Consider the following 17,186-nt stretch of genomic DNA (forward strand, 5'->3'; position numbering starts at 1 on the left):
GCGGGTTGGTGGAAGGGCATAAACCCTTAACGTCCATCCAGCGCACACCCCAAGGATCTCCATAAATGTCAGTATTCTATTTCGACTAGAAACAGAACTGAGATCCTTAACCTCGCCGGGCTCGGACGGACTTCAAGTTCTGCAGCTGCGAGCCAGAAGAGCAAGACCGGAACCGTCCAGCTCCTGGCACGGCGGAACAGTTGTGCCAACCGCCCGCAAAAAAGCTCCTTGGAGACAGCCCGCGCCTGCGCGCCGCCATCTTGCTAAAGAAGTGCCGCCCCGGTCGACTGACGGCTGGGTAGTGGTGGGGCGGGGCTGCGCCACTGGCTGGGCGGAGCCGAGCCATGGCGACCGAGGATCCCGGCGGGCAGGCGAGGAGGGCCTCCGCCCCCGGACCCCGGCCTGGCGGGGCCCCAGAGCACGCGTCTGGAACTGTGGGATCGCCCTCCGGGAGGAGCGCCAGCGGAACCCTCCGGCCGGGGGACCGTACCCCTGCGACGGTGGAGAAGCGTGGACCGTACATGGTGACGCGCGCACCGTCCATTCAGGCCAAGCTGCGTGAGTGTGGCCCCATGCGGGGAGGTTTTATGCTGCCGCGTTACTGGGGCGGACCCTGGAGCCCAGTGGTCCTGCACCCAGCGAAGGGTTCAATGCACTCCGCTTCCGCCCCCAAAAATTCGTTCGGAGAGCGGTCTCCAGGCGTTCGGGGGACAAGGGCAGACTGGGGAAAACTTGACTGACTGGGGCCCTTTGACTTCCAGAGAAGCACCGGGACCTGGCCAAGGCCGTTCTGCGTAGAAAAGGCATGCTGGGGTCCTTGCCGAACCGCCCCGACTCTTCAGGGAAAAGGTGTCAGCGGACTCCACTTCCTCTCTGCCGGCAATTTCCAGAGTCCTTATTTTTCAGCCTGGGAGACAGGGTGCTCACATTTAAGGCGACCCAGTGATTCCTTGACGGCAGTCTGTCAGGTTCACTATCTTAAAAATGGAAAGAGTTAACAATCTCTCTCTCTCTCTCTCTCTCTGCACTGGGGATTGAACCCAGGGTGCTTTTTCATTGAGCCACATTCCCAGCCGTTTTTAGTTTTTAATTTTGAGACAGGGTCTTGCTAAAGTGCTTAGGGCCTAGAACTTGTGATCCTCTGGCCCCAGCCTCTGAATGGCTGGAATTACAGGCATGCGCCACCACCACCCCTTCAATGCCTTCTTTCAGGGCTAAGAGCTGAAACTTGCAGAAGGGAAGGAATTCACCCAAGAACTTCTGGTTAAATAAGGTGGTGGACCAGGTGGGCTGCTTTTGCTGGTTCATAAAAGGAAAGGTGTACTTTCCCCAGGAGCATGGGTTTGGGACTTTAATGGGGCAGTACATATTCTGAGTAGCTGTAGCCAGAAGAATAGAGCTGCAGGCAAAGGTGGCCATGTGACCAGTTAAAAGGAAGTCTGGAGTAGTGCAGTCAATTTTTTCATTATCAGGCCTTTCCCTGTGACATGCCTGTGTTTTCATCTATGCTTGATTCTCCTCCCACTCCCCTTAGGTCAGTGAAGTTTAACAAGGGCTATACTGCTCTTAGCCAGAGTCCAGATGAAAACCTGGTGTCCCTCGATTCTGACAGGTGAGTGTTACCCCTTGGGGAGTGACATAGATAGCACTGCAGATAGCTGAGTACCTTTGCTTGTTTCCTGTTTCCTCTGAGGCTCTCCATATACATTCCAGGGCTCTTCTTTTCCGAGTGCTATCCTTTCCCAGGATGGCTTGGTTAGAAGACTCACAGGTACTCATTCCACTCTAGGATTTGGAGCACCAATGTGTTTCCAGGGAATCATCCTGACCTAATTTATTATATCTGCGCTGTTAGTGAGAGTGACCCTGTTCCTGCTAGAGCCAATTGAGGGAGCCATTTGCACTCACTGCAGATTGAGTTCTGTGGTGTGGTCTTGCTTCACAAGTCCCTTAGACCTGCCCCTCCCTTTGCATGTTCTTCACCTTGCCATTTGCAGCTGCTCCACAGGCCTCCCCTGAACTGACTGTCTTCCTCTTCTCCTAGTGATGGGGAGCTGGAATCCAGATACTCTTCCGGGTATTCCTCTGCAGAGGCAAGTCCAGAGCGCCTTTCTGTGCAGGGCCAGGCTACAGGCAGCATCACCGCCACTGCCAAATGCTTGTTTGGTGCCTGCTGTGTGCACAGCACTGTACCAGACTTCCGGTCTGTTCTCCGATCTTCCACTCTGCCCTCTTCCCCCAGCAGAGGTATAGGCGTCTTAGGAGATCTGTTGAAAATCCCGGAGACCGTATATCCTCAGGGTTGGAAATAACCTCAAAAATCTAGTCTAGACCATGACTTAAAGGAATCCTGTTGATAGATCCTAGTTAAGTGTTTACTAGCCTCCGATTGCTTGAAAGCATCTATCTTGTAATTGGGTACTTCCTACCTCCAAGAAGCATTGCTTCCTACCCACTCCAACACATAAATAACCCCTTCTTCAGTAACTTTTAGTGAAGTCTTCCTGCACTACCTAACCCCCAGTACTGGGGATTGAACCCAGGGGTGCTCTACCACTGAGCTACATCACCAATCCATTTTACATTTTTGAAACAGGGTCTCACTAAGTTGCTAAGATTGGCCTTGAACTGAGATCCTTCTGCCTCAGCCTTCTGAATAGCTGGGATTACAGGCATGTACCACTCTTGCCTGGCAAGAAGTCTTCCTTCTTAATCTGAAATGTTTCGTGCAACCTGGACCTATTAACTGGTCCTACACCTGCCTTCCAGTGTCACACAGCACTTCTAGCCTCCCTTTTCACTGTCCTGTCTGAGGTTAGCTTTCAACCCTCCCCTGCTCATTTTCCACCAAGTTTTCTTTCTTCCAGGCCAGAAGACTTTAGTTCCTTTAGTTGTTCCAGACCGAGACACTCCTGGGCTGGATTTATGGACATATTTCTATCCCAGATAGAAATCCAAGAACATAAAATTCTTGACTGGGTGTAGTGGCATGCACCTGTAGTTGCAGCTACTCAGAAGCCTGAGGCAGGACTCCTTGTGGCCAGAAGTTCAATGTTAACCCAGGCAACACAGAAAGACCTTTTTTCTTTTTTTTTTTTTTTTTTTTTGCAGTACTTGAGATTGAACCCAGGAATGCTTTACCACTGAGCTATTCCCCCAGTTTTATTTTTGAGACAGGGTCTCAATAAGTTGCTTAGACTGACCTTGTACTTACAATCCTCCTGCTTCATTCTCCTGAGTTGCTGATATTACAAGTGTATGCCACCTTGCCCAGCTAAGACCCTGTCTCTTTAAAAAAAAAAAAAAAAAAAAGTCCAACATGTAGCTAATTCCCTTCAAAGGAGGTGAATGCTGGGTATGTAACTGTAGACCACCAATATTCTTCCTTATTCTCCTGGAATCTTTGGTTAACCTCTGTGTTTCTGGGAAGGAGAAAAGCAGTTTTCACATTGTGTCCTCCTCAAGTGTCTGAAAGACTAAGATTGTTAAAACTAAGAAAATAGCCAAGAGCCAGAGGAGGTCTTATACTTTTTCCAGTCTCATTTTCTGTGTGCTCAGTGGAACTGGTGAAACCAGGCTGGCTGGTTGTACTTTGCAAGGACCCAGCTCTGCTGGCAGGGAAGGATAACAGGTCTAATAGGCAGTACAAATAAAGCCTCTCCCTACCCGCTTCCACGGTAACCCATAATCCTCTACTACTCTGGCCCATTGTTCTGTTGTCATTGTTCTATATTCCCTTGACAGGGACATCTGGGTTTTCAGTGGGAAGGATAAGAACAATGACTTCAAACATAATCTAGAATGTGGTATTAGTATCAGATGCTTCAGGATTCTTTAGTGAGAGCAGCTCCCCTGAGAGTCAGTGAAGACTGGACAGTACTACCTAAGGCTCTTGGGTGCCCCTGGTTGTTGGGTGAGGCACAACAGGAAAAGGTGATCCTTCCTCCTACAGTCAAGGCTGTGTGGCGTTGGCCTGGGGGTGAAGCATGGACAGGAAGCACTGATGTGGGAATGTGAGGCTGCCTTTTAGGCAGCAGTTATCTCTGTCCTGTGTCCTGGCTTATAGTCCCCTCCTCTCTTCTCTTAGCAGGTAAACCAGGATGTGAGCCGGCAGCTGCTACAGGATGGGTATCACCTGGATGAGATTCCAGATGACGAGGACTTGGACCTCATTCCCCCTAAGCCTATGGCCTCCTCTACATGCTCCTGCTGCTGGTGCTGTCTTGGAGATTCTTCCTGTACCCTCCAGTAGCCATAATTCTCCAAGATGGGCCCTGCTCACCGTGAGGCCTACATAGTCCTGTTGGCCCTTCATAGCTCAGAGTGCAGTGGGAACTGCTGTCAGTTTAGAATCAGTGCAGGCACTGACCCTCTGGGAAGGTCAGTAACCTGCAGGACAGCCCTCACCTGGTACTTCTCAGGCCAGAGCCCCACCCCCAATCTGGGTGATGAGGGGATGGGTAGAATTCTAGTTTTCCTCTGTTGTTGGGAGCAATTTAGAGAAACTACTTTAATAAGGACAGAAACAGGAATTGTGGCTAACAAGTGGCTGAGAAAACCACTTGCAGACATCTTGATTGGTATGTCATGGTGCTGTATGGAATGCGAAAAGAGAGCTTTTGTATCCAAACTGTGCTGATGTGTGGAGGCAAGAGCAGCACCTTATAGTATGTAGCTAGTAATCTCAAATTTTTAACTGAGACTAGTTCAAGAAATTCCATGTTTCCCTCCTCTTTCCAACTCTAAGGTAAATTAACCAAGACAGCAAAGTGGGTCCCTTTTTTCCTCTTCAGATTACATCTGTCTAGCTGTGACAGTGTAGCAGGTTGCTTGATACATCAGGATCATGGCTTTCAGAGTCCCTGAACTGGGGGACACTCCAACTGTCTGGGTAGGCTTAGTAACTTGTTCAGCCCTTCCCTAGTTAGAGAAAAACTGCTCCATCATGTACATATTTATTTATTTGTATTTCCTTGGTCTTGGCTAGCTAGCTTCTTCACCCAGTCATTGAGCTGGAAAGTTGGCTTGAAGATACTGATGCTGGCTCCAGAAGCCTGGAGTTTTCGTGATTACCAGCAGAGGGAGCTGCAAGGGCAGAGTGCCTTCCTATTGACTGCTTTTTTAAACTTGTGGGAAGTGGCAATGAGTGAGTGTTCCTCTGGTGCAGCTTTGTGGTCTTTGGCTTAGACTGAAGCTCTCAGAATAGGGAGGAGAGACCAAAGCTAGAAACCAGGCTTCTGCTGGAGATCAGCCCACCAGTACAGTCTCCCCTGTAGCACAGACCACTCCACAGCCAGATTCCTCTGCCTCAGCATGAGCCTCACAGTAGATGCTCAGGATTGGACTTTATGGACTGGGGGTGTAGCTCAGTGGTACAGCATTTACGTAGCATACATGTTTGAGGCCCTAGGTTCAACCCCTAGCTCTACCAAAAATAAAGGATTGGGCTTTACAGCAGATCTCTGTGTGAACCCAGCCTCTTGGCCCCCAGCCTGAATGTAGCAGAAACAGGCATAATTTTCCCTGTTACCCCACTGGATAATTTCTCTTGTTATACCTAATAGCCTCTTGCTAGAACTTAGTTTTTTACTGCTCCTCATCCATTTTTTGTCTCACCCAGCACCATGGTGAGGTGGGAGTAGACATGATTCTCAGCCCAAGGGGCATAGTAATATTAGGACACGGGCCCTACACAAGAGTGTCCAGGCTCTTACTTTACCTAATGTCATGTGATCACTAGAGAACATGGTATGGTATCCCTACCACAAGAGGTGATTGGAAGACTGAGAAGTCAGATATAAAGATAAGACCTTAATCATCATTTGTTGGACAACTATCCTCAAGGTCATCCTACTAGTAGGGCTTGATAGTTTTTTTTCAAACTGGAAGGTTGACAGGAGTTTCTGGTATTCACAGGCTGTGGTTGATTTACTCTGCTAATTAGCAGCAGCATAGAAGGGAGATGGGTCAGAGACCAGAGGTATAGCCCCTTGGGGTCTGGGGACAGAGTCAGACGGTTATTCTTTTCTGGAATGGGACTCTGCAGCTTTACCCAGCTGCCCAACATTCAGAGCAAGGAACATTAACATCTCCATTCTGAACCTCTTACCCACCACAGTTAGTTTCCAATCCTTCAGGTTGCTATGAAGGGGAAAAGCAGATGTGGACAGTGTAGAGAAAGACTCTGTGATTGTGGTGGGGACTTAGGGCAGAAGGTGGCTGTGGAAGCAAGGTATGGAGCCATATTTCTGTGGGAGACTTGGTTAGGACAGAGTAACCTGGGCATTTGACAGCTGCTGGGAGGTGGCAAGAACCCCAAACCAGACCCTCTGGGTAGTTGTTGCTGTAATCAGTACTGGGGCACTTGGCTGCAACTCTTCCTGGAAAGGATGTTCCAGATTTGGGCAACTGTAGGAATTACCTTGTAGAAAAAGCTGCAAGGAGCTGAAGCAGGGGACAACATGCAGTTGAAGAAATGGTCATTTTAGGGTCAGGGGCCACAGACCAAAATATCACCACTAAAGGCACCAAGTTGCTCAGAGTCAAATAGCCTTAATTCAGAGTGCTGGGTGATATGCAGGTGACAGTCCTCTGTGGAGAGGGGTGCATCTGGGCTTCCCTCACAGACAGGAATGGTTCCATCTGGTGTTTACACAGTGCTCTACAGACCTCTTGGCTTGTACTTCTGCACTCTTGTACATTTAATAAGAATAAATGCAATCACGCTAGTTGAGATTTCTGTTGTGGCATCAGGATTTTAAAGAAAGACCTGGATATCCTGAAAGGAAGAAATAGCTTAATAGCCCAATAGTGGCAATTCTCCGGGAATCACCCTTCCCCTTTTCTGTGTTCCCCATGGCACTGTTTTCAGGCCTGTTGCACTGGAGGTCATAAGTGGAGCAGGCACTTGCAGGTTACTATTTAGAATGGGTTCCCTTTAGCAGATCCTTTCTTTCTAGCTCATCTATATTTATCTGCTAAAGAAATTTTGGAGGCAAAAAAAAACCCAAAACATTTTTTTGTTTTTGGTGGTACTAGAGATTGAACCCAGGGGTGCTCTGCCGCTGACCTACATCCTCAACCTTTTTTATCTTTTTCTTTTGAGACAAGCTCTCACTAAGTTGCCCAGGTTGGCCTTGAACTTTCAATCTTCCAATCTTCCTCCTGCCTTGGCTTCCTAAGCTACTGGGATCACAGGCAGGTGCCACTATACCCTGTCACCCCCCCCCCCTTTTTTTTTTTAAGTTGTAGGTAGAAACAATACCTTTATTTTATTTTTATGTGGTGCTGAGGATCTAACCCAGGGTCTCACACATGCTAGAAGTGGGCGCTCTACCACTGAGCCACAACCCCATCCCCTAAAATATTTTTGAAGGTAGTTTTCTGGAATGCTGTCTTACAGAGGGTGTAGTACAGGTAGAAGCCCAGAAACATTCTTCTCTGAGTCCTAGCCTTTGCCTCACAGGAAGGAAGAGCAGTGGCCTGAGTCTCTGCTTTGTCTGAAGCAACAGGATTTAAGGCTGCAGGTCAGAAACCTCAGCAGCAACACTAACAGGCAAGCAGCCTCTTGCAGAGGTGTCTCACCCCTGGAGATGAGCATAGGGAGAGCAGAAGCCCTCCTTAGTACTTCCTGCCAGCTTAGAGAGGTAGCTGGGCTTCTTACAATGAAAACTGGGTCATTCTGTCACTGAGTCCCTATAATTTGTAATGACAATATATTTAGATAATAAGTTGACAATTGTTCCTTGTAGTTTCAGCTTGGGCTAGTGGTATGGTATAGCTCCATGGTAGAGCATACAGAAGGGTTTGTTCTTTAGCACCACCAGGAAAAAAAGTTTGGGGTTGGGGATGTAGCTCCATGGTAGAATGTTTGCCTAGCTTGTCTGAGGCCCTGGGTTCAATCTCAAGTACTACAAAAAATAAATTCAGCTTTGCAGACCATGTAGTCTGCTGCAACTACTTAACTTTATCATTACAGCCTGAAAGCCAAAATGTATGTAAATTAGTAGGTCTGACCAGACTGGTCTACCAGCCCTAGTTTGCAGACTCCTGCATAAGGCCAATTTAAAAATGACTGTTGTGCTGGGTGCGGTGGCACACAACTTAATCCCAGCTGCTTGGGAGGCTGACACAGGAAGATTGCCAGTTCAAAGCCAGCCTCAGCAACTCAGCAAGACCCTGTTTCTTAATAAACTATATATATATATGTAAAAAAAAAAGAGCTGGAAATGTGGCTCAGTGGTTAAATGCCCCTAGGTTCAATCCCGATTCCAAAAAAAAAAAAAAGTGTTGCACTAGTATATCTCCAGCTTCTCTCTGGAGACCTCAAGGCATGCCTGCAAACTGTGCATCCAAAGCTGAAATTGGCTTCCTGTCTCCCACTACTTGCTATAAAAAGATTCTGGGATCCAGCCTGCCCACTTTATGAAGTTGGAATAAAGCAAAAATTAGACAACATTCAAGGAGGGCTCTTTCAGCCCTCTTCAGGGACAAAAATGCCAAAGGTGGAAATGTTCTTTACAAGGTCAACACAAGTGATATTTAATTGCTTTGACAGAGCAAGAGGGCCTACCCTTTCCCTATCCTCTCTAGCTGAAGAAATAAGTAGGTAGTCCCAGGGCAAGAACCCTGTTCTCAAAAGATATCTTACCAATTGCTCTGATGGATGCTGAGGTTATTATGGGTCACAGATTTCACTAGACAGCCTAATGCCATGGGCTGGAGTAGAGATGCTGCCTCCTGAACTGGCAAGAGCCTGGCTCTCAGGTGTGGTGAGGAGTATCAGGCCTTAACCCTCCAATGGGCCCTTCATCCCAAGATAAGATGGTTCAGCCTGGGCATGCTTAGGAGCCACAACCTACAGGTTTACTCCCCCAGCTTTTCTAGGGTACATACAGAGTGTAAAACAGGAAGGGCTTGGACTGGCCTGGATTTAGAGTGACTGGCAGAAGAGAGCTAGTGAGGTGATTGTCTCTATAGCAGACAGCAGGCCCGGAACATCAGCAGGTCCTTAGGCACAGTAAGCTTCAGTGAGACACTCTCATTGGCCCCAATGAAGAGCACTCCACCGCGCTGCAGGGGGATTGCTGCCTGAGCTGTGGGGGTGCTGGCTGTGACTGTCCCTTCCACCATCAGGAGGATGCTGGCAGAGTCCAGTGCCAAGACCTTGTATTCAGTGACAGAGCCAGGGACCTGGGCAGGAAGAAGCAGGATAGTGCAGCTCAGACTCTGTACCCATCAGCTCCCAGACTCAGAACGACTTCAAGGGCAGTAAGGAACAGCCCTGCTGCCACCTTCCCTAATATTCAAGCTCTTATCAGCATGGAGGTCCCAGCTATAAAGTGGATGGGCCCTATAGCTGTCACCACTAGGCATGCTTGACAGAAGGGAACCCCAGCCCCAGGTGTACTCCACATAGTGACCCTTGCCAGGACACCATCCCCCGTCCCACTTACCTCCATCTTCATAATGGTGAAGTCTGGCACAGGGGGGTCATAGATGAAGAGGTACAGGTCTTCCTGACTCTGTGTTGGAACGAAGAGCCTGTCCTTGCTGGGGCTGGGGGTATAGCTGAGCATTTCACACAGGGTTGGCACATCGATGAACTTGGGTGTCAAGCCAGCACGCACTGTGTTGTCTGAACATGCCATGCACTCCACGCAGTCTGAGGGCAGACAATTATCATGTGCTAAGCTGATGAAGTATGCCTTGGAGATGGCTCTCTGGGGCTTGGCCTCCTAACCTGAACTTTGTGAACCCCTTGTAGAGTTAGGTAAAAATGTGTGATTAGCATTTTCTGGAGAATGGGGTTAAGATACCAGACTTCGCCTATAATCCCAGTGGCTTGAGAGGCTGAGGCAGGAGGATCATGAGTTCAAAGCCAGCCTCAGCAACTTAGCAAGGCCCTAAGCAACTCTGTGAGACCCTGTCTCTAAATAAAATACAAAATAGGGTTGGGGATGTGGCTCAGTGGCCAAGTACCCCTGAGTTCAATTCCTGGTACCCTGCCCCCCGACAAAAAGATACCAGACTCCAAAAACAGGTGACAGGTGAGAGAAAGTCATGCTAACCCTGAAAGAGCCCAGGGACACAGGTGCTAAGGCTGTACCAAGAGCCCCCAAACCTTCTGACTAGTCTACTTCTGTGACAGAATCCTATGCATGAGTGGATAAGCTGCCAACAGTTAAAAATCACCTTCTGAGGTGATATATCATCTTTTTTTTTTTTTTTCTGTAATAGAGATTGAACTCAGGGGCACTTAGCCACTGAGCCACATCTGAAGCCCTTTTTTATATTTTATTTAGAGAGAGTCTCACTGAGTTGCTTAGTGCCTCACTAAGTTGTTGAGGTTCGCTTTGAACTCCCTCCTGCCTCAGCCTCCCAAGCCACTGGGATTACAGGTGTGTGCCACTGCACCCAGCCCCGATGCATATGTTATTGTAAAAAATATCCAGGTGGCTAGGTGAAGTGGTGCATACCTGTAATCCCAGTGACTTGGGAGGCTCAGGCAGGAAAACTGCAGGTTCAAGGACAAGCATGAGCAATTTAGGGAAACCCTGTCTCAACAAAAAAGGCTGGGAATGTAGCTCAGTGGTAAAGTGCCCCTGAGATCAATCCCTAGTACTGCAAAAAAAAAAAAAAAAGTAGAATAGGCATGTAAAGGCTGGATGATGTGAGGGAGAGAACAGCAGCCTTGTCCAATACAGCCTGGGTTCCAACTTCAGTTCCCACACTCACTGATAGGACTTAACATCGGAGTCTTATTACCTCACAGGCTGGCAGAAGATCATAAGCAGTGTCTACTGCCAAGTTAACATTCACTCAGCAGTTTCCCTGCTGAGATCAGGAGCTCTCAGAAGTCAGAGCTGGATGGTCCTTAGAGAAAGTATCCCCAACCATCCTCTTTTTGTCCAGATGGGAAAACAAGGTCTACCAGGGATGGCAGTTCTGAAAAGGGGCTCACCTCCCTTTATGTAGGCATGAGGCACGTTGGCCTCCAGGAACATGGCCTCCCCAGGCTGCAGAGTGAGCAGGTTCAGGAAGTAGATGGCAAAACAACCGATGTCACCTGGGTACTGCTGGTGCAGCTGTAGCAAGAGCTGTCCACAGATGTCCTCCATGTTGTTTCCAGCAGACACTGAGGGTCACAGAGTATACCAACACCTCAGTCCCACTGAGTGTATTCTAGCCCTACTCAGGCCAGGGAGTCTTGGGGAAGAGTTCCTGCCCACATGAATGCAGAAGCTGTGCTCGGCCTGTCCTAGCCATCCCCTGCTCTTTAAGGTTCAGCCTTCCTAATACTCCAGCCCACACAGATATCATCTCTCACACCTCAACTGTCTGCCTGGCCTGCACTGACCTCTAAAAGGGCTGAAGTTTGTTCCATTCAGGACAAGATTTCTTGATCTTGACCCTACTGACATTTTTGATACCTTGTTATATATAGGGCTGTCCTGCACATTGCTGGATGCATCCTTCTATCCACAAGACACCACCATCACCCCCAATCCAGGTTCTTACAACCAAAAAAAGTCTCCCACACAACTGCCAAGGTCCCCTGGTTGAGACTATTGATCTTGAGCTCACAATCTAGATTAGAAGATGGTCCAAAAACGTTCCATGAAGGGGAACAAACTCTTGTTTGACCAGGACATTCCCTTTTTTAGCACTGAAAGTCCCATGTCTCAGAATATCTCAGTCCCAGGCAAACTGGGATGGTTGTCTACCCCAGAGAACACAAGGCAGAATGTGCCAAGGGCCAAAATGTGTCCTGGAGACTGACCAGGGAAAATGAACTCAGCCTGGGATACAGCTGTGAGAGCAGGCTTCTTGGAAGGGGCAGGCACAGAATGGAGTGAATTGGGTTTACTAGGGTATGCAGAGAAGTGGGGAGGGTATTTATAAACAAAGGCAGAGTGTGTTCCAAGTATACCAGGAAAGAAACCAGCTGGTCTGGGTTGGAGGGTGGTCAGTCTTCATAGCCTATTGAGTGGCTACTCTGCTAAGTACTGGGACAAACATGAAGTTCAGAAACTGGTCTCTGGCCTGGAGAGAACCCCAGTTTTAACAAGTATGCACATGATGCATAGACTCACAGGTGCTAAGGCTGTACCAAGAGCTCAGGGCAGATGCAATCTGTTCAGCTGTGTTAACAAGCAGAGAAAACACCCAAAACCAACCCCCACCAACAAAAAAAACCCAAAATAAAACACTGATAGTATGCTTGGGTGAAAGAAACAGTCTGGTTCAAAGGCAGCACAGCAAGAGAAATGTGCAGAAATAAAGCCAGAAGAGCGCTCCAGGGCCACTGGAGAAGAGGCTGGGGCTACCACATCAGCTCATAGCTAGAGGTTGTCTGTCTTCTATTTCTCACTGCTTATATTGATTCTTCAACCCAAAGGTGATGACCATACCTATTGACCATACCCATCAGTCATTTCCTGAACTCTCCTTAGCACAAATCCAGCACATAGGAGGTAGTTAAGGAAAAGCTAATGATTGAGAGCACTAAGCGTCAGTCCTCTAGAGAGAGAGATCATCTTCCTGACCCCTTCCTGCTCTCCAGCTCCAAAATACAAGTCTATCCCTGAGAAGCAGCTGCAGGAATGGGGAGAATCTCTGAATGCCTGGGTGGAAGGCATCAGAAGTCTTTGAGGCCAGTGTGCCTCCAACTGTCTAGAAACAACAGTCAGAAAGCAGCACTCTAGGACTGGGGTTGTGGCATAATGGTAGAGTGCTCACCTAGCATGGGTGAGGCCCTGAATTCAATCCTCAGCACTCCATAAAAATAAAATAAAGGTACTGTGTTCACCTACAACTAAAAAGTAAATATTAAAAAAAAAGAAGAAGAAGAAGAAAGCAGCACTCAACCTACAGCCTTGTTCCACAAAGACAGGAAAAGAAATGGTAGTGGAAAACAGGTCATCTAAGTTGAACTCTTTGGTATTCCACTTGAGCAAAGGGGTTGAGAACCCTGTCCCCACAGCCTTTTGTCTACATCAAGGAGCCCAGGTCAGAACTTTGCACCGACCCAAGTCTATAACTATGCCCACCTTGCTGGGAGACCCGCTTCACCAACAGGTTGAGCTGCTCCACCACCACCTTCTTCTCACACTTCATCAGGTGAGAGAAGCAGCTCCGCAGAGCAGAGGCCACAGTCTGGGCATCGCTGCTTGTGCTCTGCCTCAGCTGTGTTGCTGCAGCATCCCCAACCAGGAACAGGAACTCGGGCACCTCTGAAAGAATGCCAGGACCAGGACCCATATCAGGAATGGTAAGATGGAACCCACAGAAGGACTGATAGGAGGCCTCCCCATCCCATCCCTAGGCAAGGAGTCAGGCAACACTAAGCAGGCCCTGAAGTGCAAACCAATTACTCACAACAGCGCTTGGCAACCACACTTGAGTCTGGTCTCATTAGTCTGACCCACTGACTCCAAAAAGTGCTGCGTAGGGCCAAGCAGTCCTCAATTCCTACGACTTTCAGCCTCTGTTCTCTGTCACTGTTTCCACTCTGGCCTGGGTTTCCCACACATCCCAGGCCCAATACACAGTCCCTCAGCATTCTGCCCAACTTACTCTTCAGAAAGGTTAGAATCTCCTCAACTGGTCGGAAGCCACACAAGCCCTGGAAGGAGGTGAGAGCAATGGCCATCTCTGGCTTATGGTTGGCATCAGGGTAGTGCTGTGGAGCCTGGAGGTGCAGCTTCTCTGCCAGCTCCTGTGGGTGGCCAGGGGAGGAGGCCAGTCAGGGAGTGGCCATTGTCTTGCAGGAACATCAGTTCCACCAGCCCCTACTCTTTACCCTTCCCACTTGCCAGATGGCAGTGGTTTCTTACCTCTGGCAATGAACCTGGTCAAGGCATGATGCAGAAACTCGGGGTTCAGCCAGTCCAAGACAAGGCAACAGACTAAATCTGGGGGAGAGCTGGGGCAGACTTTAAGAGGCCTCACCAATGAATTAGGAAACCCAAACAAGCTCTGATCCTAATAAACTGTGACTTTGAGTAAATCCCTCCCTTCTCTGGGTCTTTACCTAACTAAAAAATGAGAAATTTGGACAGACAATTGCTTAGGCTGGGACTCAGGAGTTTGTACAGGAAGACTGCATGGTGGGGAAATGAGGCAACAGCGATGGTATATGTCCTGCCCTGGGAGCGGAACTCTCCCAGAGAGCCAGTTGGGAAGATGATGATAAAACCTGGGCATGAGCTTAGAGAAACTCCCCTGGCACAGGCTCGTCAGCTGTCCACTTAAGACTGAGCTACTACATGTATCACTAGTATCTGGCCTTGCAGAGCTAATTTGGGAGTGGACAGACCTGGATTTAGCTCTGGGCTGGAGCCTGGTGTGGGTGAGGTAAGTAGCAATAAAAGCCCTTCCCTACCCTGACCTCTATAGCCCACTCTGCTCTGGTACCTTGTTAGGGTGTGCTTGGATGGACAGGGCTGTTTCCACTGAGAGCACTTTGAAGAGGAAGGGCAGCTTGCCATTAAAAGTGTCCTTGACCTTTGAGCCTAAGGAGTCCTGGTTCTCAGCAATCCACTGGCTCAAGGTCTTCTGCGAGATGTGGTTGTCAAGGATCTTGGCATCCCCCCGGGGGTGTGCCCCCATCCACAGCTGGAAAGACAGGAAACGTGAGAGAGGAGGCAGCACCACCCATTGGCCTGGCACAAGTTATGCTGTGCTCCCCACAGAGCAGCTGGGTTCTGGGACAGGCTCCTAGGTCAGGTACAAATGCTCATACCATCACAGACACAAAGGGAGACAGCAGACCCCAGAACAACCAGTAATCAAGAGACTCAGGCCTTAGTCTAGACTGTCTCTGGGGCCTTGTACTATATATTTCTATTTCCTTTCTCTAGTGTTAGTTTTTTTAATCTGTCCAAAGGAGAATGACACCTTCGCTGTCAAGGACACTGAAAAGCCAAGATTCTCAAATGGCTCTGTGAGGGGTTAATATTCATTTATTCCAGTCTCAGAGCACAGACTAAAGCCTTCCTAAGTTGTGACCTTTTCTCTACTAAGCAAGAGGAATAATGGATTAATAAAAATGCCCCAAAAATGGTCAAAATAAATTTAAAAATTCTTAGTCAGGCATGGTGGTGTACATTTGTAATCCCAGTGAGTCAGGAGGCTAAGGCAGGAGGATCACAAGTTGGAGGCCAGTCTGAGCAACTTAGTGAGACCCTGTCTTAAAATAATAAATAAAAAGAGCTAGGGATGTAGGTCAGTGGCAAAGTTTTAGTACCTGGGTTCAATCCCCAACGCCAAAAATAAATAAATAAATTATTCTTTAAGAAGGCTGAATTAAAATTCAGCAAGTGCTGCTAGCTGTGGTGGTACAAGCCTGTAGTAATCTTAGTGACTCCAGAGGCTGAGGCAGGAGGATCATAAGTTTAAGGCCAGCCTGGGCAACTTAGTGAGATCCTGTCTTAAACTAAAAGTAAAAAGGGCTGAAGATGTAGCTCCATGGTAAAGCACCCCTGGTTTCAATTTCCAGTTCCAAAAGAAAAACGAGAAAGAAATTTTCAGTAAGCACTAAACTCTTAGAGAAAGGAGGGTACAAGAATTCCCAGACTTTTTGTTATGGTTTGGATGTGAGGTGTCCCCCAAAAGCTCACGTGTGAGATAATACAAGAAGATTCAGAGAAGTGATTGGGTTTTAAGAGTCTTGACCCAATCAGTGAATTAATCCGTGGCAGGAATTAATTTAGTGGTAACTGAAGTGGTAGGGTGTGGCTGGACAATGTGGGAATTGGGGTGTGGCTTTGGGATATATATTTGTATCTGGCAAGTGGAGACCTTGCTCTCTGCTTCGTCATCACCAAGTGAGCGGCTTCCCTTCGCCACACTCTTCCACCATGATGTTCTGCCTCTCCTTGAGCCCCAAGGAATTAAGTCTGCCGTCTATGGATTGAGGCCTCTGAAACCGTGAGCCCCCAAATAAACCTTTTCTCCACAGTAATTCTGGTCAGATCAGCGAAAAAACTGACTAAAACACTTTTATAATAAAATTTATCTTCTTTTGGTGCCACCATCTGGTCCAATGACCTACACTGATCTGAAGAACCAAGAGGACCTCCTCATTCTCGCTACTCTCGCTCTTCTTAGCGGATCCAACATGACTTGCTTCAGGCTCTTTAATCTTACTTGCAGGTAAGGTTCAGCTCTGGTCTCACCTCTGCATATGGTTTGTCTTCTGAGATCTGGGCCAGTGGGTCACTGCTGGCCAGCAGTCGTGCCACTTCGCTGTTGGAGCCCATCTTCCCCCAGGCATAATGCTGCACCACACAGGAAAGTGGGAACACTGCGGGTACAGACAAGAAGGTCAGCTTCCACTCCACTTCTCAGACCTTGGCCCCACTGTTCGGGAAACCAGGCATAAGCCGAGAAATTATAACAAAGGATGGAATCAAACAAGGGCCTGCTGGTTGTTGGGAGAGACTACGCTCTTCTGCAAGCCTCGATGTTCCCATCTGTGAGATGGATAGATAAAGATACTGTCAGCTGTGAGGCTGAGAGCTACGTCCAGGTGACCACGAGGGAGCAGTAAGTACCCAGCTCTCAACACCTGGTCTCAAGTGCCCCAAGCGCCGTCGGAGAGTGAGAGGGCCTCCTCTCTTCGAGGGTTGCAATTCCCTTCGCAGATGCTTCCTCTTCTGCATGGCGCCCACTCATCTTTCCGCGGAGCCCAAGGGGTAGGCGCAACCTGGCAGGTCATGCCGGGATTAGTCCCCAGGGCGCTACCAACGTTATGCTTGCTGACACCAAGCATAACACTCACCTCGCTGATCCGCCATGTCCGCCGCCGGGTACCTGTTCTGGGGCACGTTAGCTCTTCCCGGCAGCACCCGCGGTCCCGAGCGCACAGCTCCACGGGAAGTGTAGTTCCTGGGCGCCGTTCCCTGCAGCCGCTGGCGCTGATGCCCTATACCACTTCAGCGCATAAGGAACACCCCGGCAGCCCCCCGGCTTCCGCCCGCAATCCAGGACCTCAGCATTCCTTCTTTCGTCAGCACGTACTTATTGAGAACTTGCTAAGTACCACGGAATGTTTTGAGGATTGGAGGATACATCAGAACTACTCTGTAGCGCCTCCATTCTACAGAAGGAAAGACAGACAAGTGAGTGTAATAAGTAAATCATATAGTATGTTGACAGACAATAAAGGTCACAAAAAGTAA

General features: G+C 48.6%; 2 protein-coding genes across 7 annotated transcripts; one reads left to right on the plus strand and one right to left on the minus strand.

The window, feature by feature from the left end:
- The first annotated feature begins 266 nt into the window (after positions 1–266).
- On the plus strand, positions 267–7,092 carry Fam219b (family with sequence similarity 219 member B). Of its 5 annotated transcripts, none has more exons than XM_047540251.1 (5): positions 267–558; positions 762–849; positions 1,535–1,612; positions 2,045–2,247; positions 4,091–7,092. In XM_047540251.1, the coding sequence occupies exons 1-5, from the start codon at positions 345–347 to the stop codon at positions 4,141–4,143; spliced, it is 636 nt and encodes a 211-aa protein (XP_047396207.1). In that variant the 5' UTR covers positions 267–344; the 3' UTR covers positions 4,144–7,092. The 5 variants fall into 5 exon arrangements, with proteins under 5 accessions (XP_047396207.1, XP_047396206.1, XP_047396210.1 ...); XM_047540250.1 differs by having other exon boundaries at positions 272–558; positions 4,088–7,092; XM_047540254.1 differs by having other exon boundaries at positions 272–558; positions 2,045–2,203; positions 4,088–4,231.
- A 1,112-nt stretch (positions 7,093–8,204) lies between these two features.
- Positions 8,205–16,940, minus strand: Mpi (mannose phosphate isomerase). 2 transcript variants are annotated; one of them, XM_047540245.1, is made up of 8 exons: positions 16,787–16,940; positions 16,182–16,309; positions 14,419–14,619; positions 13,579–13,720; positions 13,053–13,235; positions 10,964–11,137; positions 9,456–9,664; positions 8,206–9,192 (listed from the first exon to the last, which is right to left on the minus strand). In XM_047540245.1, the coding sequence occupies exons 1-8, from the start codon at positions 16,800–16,802 to the stop codon at positions 8,974–8,976; spliced, it is 1,272 nt and encodes a 423-aa protein (XP_047396201.1). In that variant the 5' UTR covers positions 16,803–16,940; the 3' UTR covers positions 8,206–8,973. The 2 variants fall into 2 exon arrangements, with proteins under 2 accessions (XP_047396202.1, XP_047396201.1); XM_047540246.1 differs by lacking the exon at positions 14,419–14,619 and having other exon boundaries at positions 8,205–9,192.
- Between the last annotated feature and the right edge of the window lie 246 nt (positions 16,941–17,186).

The sequence above is a fragment of the Sciurus carolinensis genome, chromosome 2 (genome assembly GCF_902686445.1).
Source record: "Sciurus carolinensis chromosome 2, mSciCar1.2, whole genome shotgun sequence".
NCBI lineage: Eukaryota > Metazoa > Chordata > Mammalia > Rodentia > Sciuridae > Sciurus > Sciurus carolinensis.

Excerpts from the sequence above, each read along its gene's own strand:
- Fam219b (XM_047540250.1), top strand. The coding sequence starts at position 345 with ATGGCGACCGAGGATCCCGGCGGGCAGGCGAGGAGGGCCTCCGCCCCC. Across the intron at positions 559-761 it reads GTCCATTCAGGCCAAGCTGC|AGAAGCACCGGGACCTGGCC; the intron begins GTGAGTGTGGCC and ends TTTGACTTCCAG. Across the intron at positions 850-1,534 it reads CCCGACTCTTCAGGGAAAAG|GTCAGTGAAGTTTAACAAGG; the intron begins GTGTCAGCGGAC and ends CACTCCCCTTAG.
- Mpi (XM_047540245.1), bottom strand. Across the intron at positions 11,138-13,052 it reads GAAGCGGGTCTCCCAGCAAG|TGTCTGCTGGAAACAACATG; the intron begins GTGGGCATAGTT and ends TGTGACCCTCAG. Across the intron at positions 9,665-10,963 it reads TCATGCCTACATAAAGGGAG|ACTGCGTGGAGTGCATGGCA; the intron begins GTGAGCCCCTTT and ends GTCTGCCCTCAG.